The 6991-nt window shown below is 37.1% G+C and overlaps 1 protein-coding gene across 1 annotated transcript in view; it reads right to left on the reverse strand.

Moving 5' to 3' along the window:
* LOC109362603 (F-box/LRR-repeat protein At3g58900-like) overlaps positions 1-5964 on the reverse strand; it is a 12968-nt gene extending 7004 nt beyond the window's left edge. The window contains exon 1 of the mRNA XM_019608515.1: positions 5612-5964. Within this exon, the coding sequence (XP_019464060.1) occupies positions 5612-5942 (331 nt within the window). The 5' untranslated portion in view covers positions 5943-5964. The remainder of the gene's footprint in view (positions 1-5611) is intronic.

Below are 6991 nucleotides of genomic sequence, written 5' to 3' on the forward strand. Positions count from 1 at the left end.
ACCCCCTAGTTCACGACCTCAAGTCGGACACTTGCCCAACAAGGCATAAACACAAACAATGCTTTCATACTTTTGTGGAGTCATGCTTCTCATCTAAGCCATGATCTCATTCCACAACCTTTATATCGCAATACACCCTACCCGGGTTCATCACATTGTTCACAACATCATTTCATTTCAATCTTTCCACACCATCCCTCGCCAAAGCAGGAACTAGTCGCCCAAGCGACCATTCATCTTTAAATCTCAAATAAACTGAAGCTTTCCTCGCCCAGGCGAAGGTATTATCACCCAAGCGAGGTCTCTTCTTGCTTGAGCAAGGTCTCTTCTTGCTTGAGCGAGACCTCTCTCGCCCAAGCGAGAGAGTTCCAGAAACTCATTAAAATCCTGGGCTTTCTCGTCCAACCGAGGCCCTTACTCGCCCAAGCGAGACTTTGTCGCCCGGGCGAGGGAGTTCCAGAACCAAAACTTCCCCTCGCCCAGTCCTCGCCCAAGCGAGAGTTTCTCGCCCAAGCGATAGGGACTTGGATAGAATACCAATTTCACCCTTTTCGACAACCGAAATACATTCAAACATGGTCTTTCAAACACCTGCACACAGAAAAGTTCCCAACAACATTCATATACAATATTCAACACATTTCATCAACAATCATATATATTCAAAAGCATTCAAACATAAAAATTCTTGGGTTTCTTAGAACCCAAGTTAACTCCAAAACCTTTGAGATGGTTTAGGAGATTCGTGTGTCATATTCCGGACACCACTATGTCACGATGTGTTCTATCTCACCTCAATGAAGCGTGCTTTAACTCATCAACTAAGGGTGGTTTGGTTTCAAGGTTCGAACACCGAAATCTTCGTAACTACCACAATAAAAATTCGTTAGTTTCCGATATTTCTAAAATCGTTACTAGAATACTTAAAATCATTTCTCTTTTTCCCATCGTGATTATACATCAATTTCATCCATCAATTTCAACATCACGTGTTCTTGACCATCCTTTTTCATCGAAAGTCCGTTCACGATTCCGTTCATGATTTCCATTCATTTTAAACGGTACGGTTTTTAGTAAAACTACATATTCCGATTTAAGACATTCTTTGATAATCTTACCATTTTAAAGTAAGTTATTCAAAGTATCCTTTAAGAGTTCTATGAGGCATCCATGTACTCATAAACCTTAACATCCTTCTTTATCAAAATTCTCTATTTTTCCAACTTGTTCCAAGCCATGGTTTAAGGCTAACAACAAATAGAAATACATACATTCTCATTTTTCTAAAATACTTCCTAAAGGTTCCTTTGATTTAATCATCATCCCCTTTCGCTAAAACAACAAATGCATGTAATACAACATTATAACAACTCTGTGAACACAAGTTGTTCATGGTTTCAACAAAATATTTTCATAAGTTCAAGAACATCACCATTTTCGGTTTTGAGGAGAAAATGAGTTAGAAAGCGTTTTAGAAAATTTCAATGGTTGAATATGTTCTTGACATGTTCATGAACAACATACTTAAATATCATCAACGTACCTTGGATGAATGTTGAGAGATCAAGGATTAAAGATGGAAGAAGCAATGAGAAATGAGAGAAAAGATGAAGAGAGGATTTTTACCTTCTCTTGAAATTTTTTGCATATGAGAGAGTGTGAGAGTGAAGTGTGAGGGTTTAAGGGGAGAGGAAAATCAGATTTCCCTCTAGGCAATCATGAAAAATCTCCTATGGTGGCTAATGATGATCTCATAAGAGATTTGAGAAAGTGATGTGAGGTTTGCTTTATGGAAAGTCAAAACTCACATCCCAATGTGGAATAACCACTTAGTGGACACGTGCGATAAACACGCCCGAGTATTATCGGCCAATACTCGATCGAGCATTATCAATCGCCCGATCTTAATATTCGATTAGAATTTCAGATTTCGGCATTCCGAGTGAAAAATATTTAGAAAATAGGTATGAGTGTACTCAGGGTCTATATTGACTCAAAATGAAATTACGAAGCCAACGGCGCGATCGGAATTCGATTCCGAGTTACGGAACTCAAAAACCACTTTTTGAGCCGTACTGGGTGAGATTCGGCCCCGACAGTGGCCAGAAACCGACTATCTCCAAAAATCATGAAACTTTACCACTAAATTGGAAATAGAATTATAAGACTAAAACTCATTTAAAGTTTCGTCTAATTCTTTACCTAAAATTCCCAGAATTCATTTTCGAAAATATAATTAATAACAATATTAATAAAAACATATATTTTCAAGGTAGTAAAATTCACGATGTTACAATCCTCCTCCGTCTCAGAATCGGAAGAGAAGCGAGCAGGCAAATCTCCGAGCAGGCAAGGTGAATGAAGCCTCCAAGTTTGCATGTTGAGAAGGGAAGCGCATCGTAGAGCCATCACAAACCATCTCTAGCTCTAAGGCACAAGGGCATGTGTAGGTATATCTATGTCCATCACTACTCCATGTCCCCTCTTGGGACATCGAGAATCGGTAGCTCCGAATCCTCGCTGTACGGTCCATATAAACGAGAACACGGACCGAGAACAAGTAGAAAGAAAAGAAAAGAAGAGAGAGTAAGACATCTAATGAATATAATTCATTGACGACGTGGAATATAATTCACAAACATAATGCAAAATGATGAGCGGTTATAACTCGGATCATGGGGATTAATATCCACGATCTCAATATATGAATGTTATGCTTATTTCATCCATCCTTACACCAATATCATCCCAATATACTATTCGGAAATAACCAAGAGTACAGGACCCATAACAAGCCGATTTGATCGCACCAAAAATTATTCCTCGCAAGGATATATACATGATTGATTGGTTCCAAAGTACGGTCTATTTCAGGACGGTGTCATATCAAACACTTTCTGGGCATCCCTCTCATTGATCCTGATTGCAAAGAGGGATTGTCACAGATCGTCTAGTTAATGCTGTGAGAACTGTCCGATCCAACAGAATACCTCATCCAGGAATACATGGGACTCATCTCACCTAGACTCTCCCTCAAGACTTTGCTGACTAATCATCGCTATCGCCATCCCTCTCAACATCGCGGGGCTCGTTCGTCTCCTATAAATTTCCTCTACAATACTTCGTTTTTTATAATGAATATGCACACTAACTGAAGTTAGCCGATTAAATATTTTAATTAGTCTTTTAAAATGATCGATCCATCCTAAGACATCTCCCAAAGGAATGCTTTTTGTGTGACCCAATCTTACGTTATCACGTAATATAGGAATAACATCCCCACCACTACGAACCATCGTTGAATTACCCTGGACGGCCACATGGTCAAGCCTCTTATGGTCAGACGACCTCGCTGTGGGGTATCATATAATATAGGAATAACATCCTTACCACTACGAACCATTGTTGACTTACCCTAGATTGCCACATAGCCAAGCCTCTTACGGTCATATGACATCGCTGCGTGGTATCATGTAATCCTTTTTAGGCATAGCCTTGCTCACGACATCATCGTCGGAATCCTTGCCCACATAAGGCGCAAGAACCAAAAGTAACAGTATAAGTTGAAAGTGCAAAGCGTCAATGATTGCATTAGCAATATTTTGCCTATGTTTTGATGAAGACAAGGAATTAATTAAAGCTTGAAGATGGCTTAACAATCAACATGTTGAGGGCTCAAGTGGTGTCTTATTAGACTTATGTTATAATTCTTTATTATCTTTTTAGAAGTCTAAGATGCTTGCCATAGATATTGAGTCTAGGTTAGGTAAACCTAGGTGTGAGTCTCACAAGACTTAATGAAGTAACTAATCCACTAAAATGAGACATCATCTAGATATATATGATAATTAGGTTCATGCATTTTATACATTGATTTTGTGCATTAAAGGTATTATATTTTGGAAAACATGTATTGCATGAGCATATATCATATAAGTAGTTTACCATTTAATCATGTATTAAAAATACATTGGTTAATCGATTAACCACATGACTTAATGAATTAACGTGAGTGTTTTCTGCTGTTTCAACTGCATAATTGAAAAACAGTTTTTAGAGACAAAATATGTTTTATAAATACTGGCTAATTACATAAACGGCTAAGAGAAAAAAAACATAGAGAAAAGAGATAGATCATCACTGTTAGAATCGATTAGAGAGTGTTGAATTAGGAGAAAGATTATATCATGCTAAGGATTTAGTTTTTATATTCATATTGCATGATTCTTTGAAAAGTTTTCTTCCATCATTCTTGTGTTTCTTGAAAAGAAAAAGAGATAGTTTTTTATGATTGCATATTTTCATAAACCTCATGCATGAACATTCATATTAGATTAGGACGTCTTGTGAGTTCTTGATTAGGTTTTATAGACTTTGATCTTTATTGTAATATCCGAGTATTAAGTACTCATTCATAACTCAAAGCATTGTTAATTCAAGGATTGGGAAAATCCTAGTTGCGGTTAGGTAAGGTGTTCTTAACATAAAGACTTGGAGGTCTTGGGATAAAGAGTGATACCTTAAATGGGGCCGAATCGCGGTAAGAAAGGTTTTCTTGGAGGTGGTTTTGGGAAAGGTCAAACCAAGGGAAACGAAGTTCTTTGGGTTCCAAGAAAGGAGTGTTTGAGTCTTGTATTTGGAAGTGTGTATGTAATGTACATTATGTTCTTTAGTGAAGAAGGAAAATCTCCCAAATCAGAGGGGAGGACTGGATGTAGTTTTGCAGTGGACAGCAAAACGAACCAGGATAAAATCCATGCGCAATCTTTTCTATCCTTTTCTCTTTTATATTTCAATATGTTTTAATGCGAGTTTGGAGTTGATATTTTGCATGCTTGTTCCTTGCTATGTTCTTGTTAATCTTACATAAAAGTATATGTTGTATATATGTTTGTGTGTTGGTTAATAACCGTGCAAGTTGTTGTACTAATCATTCTGGTTCTATTATTGGTTAATCGATTATGAACAGTGCTTAATCGATTAATTGGGCATTTTTCAGCAAGTGTGTAAAAACCCAAAAAAAGTGGAACTTGAGCTCCGCCATACCTATTCAACCCCCCCTCTAGGTGTATTCTGCCACTGATACCTAACATAAGTTTGTTGATTTGGGCACCGGACTCAATCATCTGAGTCGTGGTCTTTCCCAAGTGTAAATACACTTCACACCCAAGCTAGGGCTATTGCCTAAGCAATAAATCAATCAAAAACAGTCACAACTTATCTTTGCCTTTCGCCCAAGTGAGAAACTGTCGCTCAAGCGACCAATTCATCAAAACAGACTCAATTTCCTGCATGGTTCTTGCTCGAGCGAGGGGACTATTGCTCAAGCTAAAAATCCACCAAATATTGGCCAAAATACCTATCTGGTCTTGCCCGGGCGAAATACGGTTGCTCGGGCGCCAAAAACGCCCAATCTCTATATCCCTAATCTCAAACTTACAATCAATAAGAGACAACTTTTGTAGCGAAACAAATTCAAAGGTTGAAGTTTTAGTGGATATGTTACTGAGATTGAGCATAGTTAGGGTTCGTGAAGTGAATAATCGAGGTAGACTCTCGAGAACATAATCAGCAACGATATAATCGATGACGGAATCAACGATGGGTGCACCGGTCTCTTTAAGTTCGTCACCGGTGCATTCGAATTTGAGAACATCGATTTTGGAGTCAGAATTTCTATTGGCAAGAAAATTAAGAACAAAATCTTGGAAAAGAAAATCATGATCAAAAGAAGAGTTATGGAAGTTAAGAAAAAGGAGTGAAATCCAAATATTCTTCCATCGATGAGCGAGAACACAGGTTTGAACAGCAGTTTTTGCATCAACAAAGGAAAGAATGTGGTGAATGAGTTCATTAGGTAAATTGCTCAGTTTGTCTTCTCCCTTCTTCTTGATTCTGCTTCTACTCCTCCTTGAGTTCTTCCATATGCTTCTATTCATCATGTTTAGATGCTTTTTTATTTTTGTGTCTATCTCTCTTGTCGATTTTCTTATCAGGTTATCTGATATAATTTAATTTATATAGGCTTGGTTCGAATGGAAATTAATATGAATGTCGATGTAGATAACAGTGAAGTATAAGTGTCATATCTAATTATAATAATATAATATGTGAGAATAATTTTATATATTTTCCAATTCAGTATGCAAGATAGAACAAGCAAAGTTCTGCACACATGAAAGTGCAGAAGACTTAAACAACAGGTACTGTTCAGTCACATAGTTGCCAAATTTATGGTATTTTCTAGGAGATAATCTTCCAAAATAGATGTATTTAGAGTTAATAGTGGATGGTATAAGCTGGAACTGTTGATTAGCATGACTTAGAAAATGTTATGTTTCTACTCCTGAGGCAATAAAGAGTCAATAGGGTTATTACGAATATTTCACATTCTTATGAGCACTTATGTGATGCTCATTATGCTATTCAAGTAGAAGTTTATTCTTTTTTGTATCAGTTTTTGATAGGGCAAATTGCAAGTGCACGATTATGTCGTCAAATAATAAAATATCGATCTCACAAGGACTGGGAAACTCCTTTAATTATAGAAATTGATTTATATTTAACTCAAATAAGGAATAAAATTGAATTTAGAACAATTGTCAAGAATAATTATGAAAATAATCAAAAGAGATTAAATCTAATTTAGGAAGAGTTCTCAGGAAAAGGGTTACCGCCTTTACACTCGCAAATCCTTGTTTTGCTCATTTTCATGAACTTTAAGTTGTGAGTGTGAATTGCTCTTTAATATGTGTCATCCTCTCTCGAGCTCTGGAAAGTGTTCTCAATTGAAGTCGCACCTACTCTTGTGGTACGATTATCAATCAAATCCTTTACTTGGATCGTTCTATCCAATCATTTCGTAGAAACCCAAGGTGAATTCCATAAACCGCCGAGAATCCTAATATTACTCTCGTGAATTAGGATTCTAATTTGAATAACTGAATGGTCGGATAGTTGGGTTCACCTCTCGGTCTTGAGGTGTAATTTG

This window comes from Lupinus angustifolius, chromosome LG12 (genome assembly GCF_001865875.1).
Source record: "Lupinus angustifolius cultivar Tanjil chromosome LG12, LupAngTanjil_v1.0, whole genome shotgun sequence".
NCBI classification, from domain to species: Eukaryota; Viridiplantae; Streptophyta; class Magnoliopsida; order Fabales; family Fabaceae; genus Lupinus; species Lupinus angustifolius.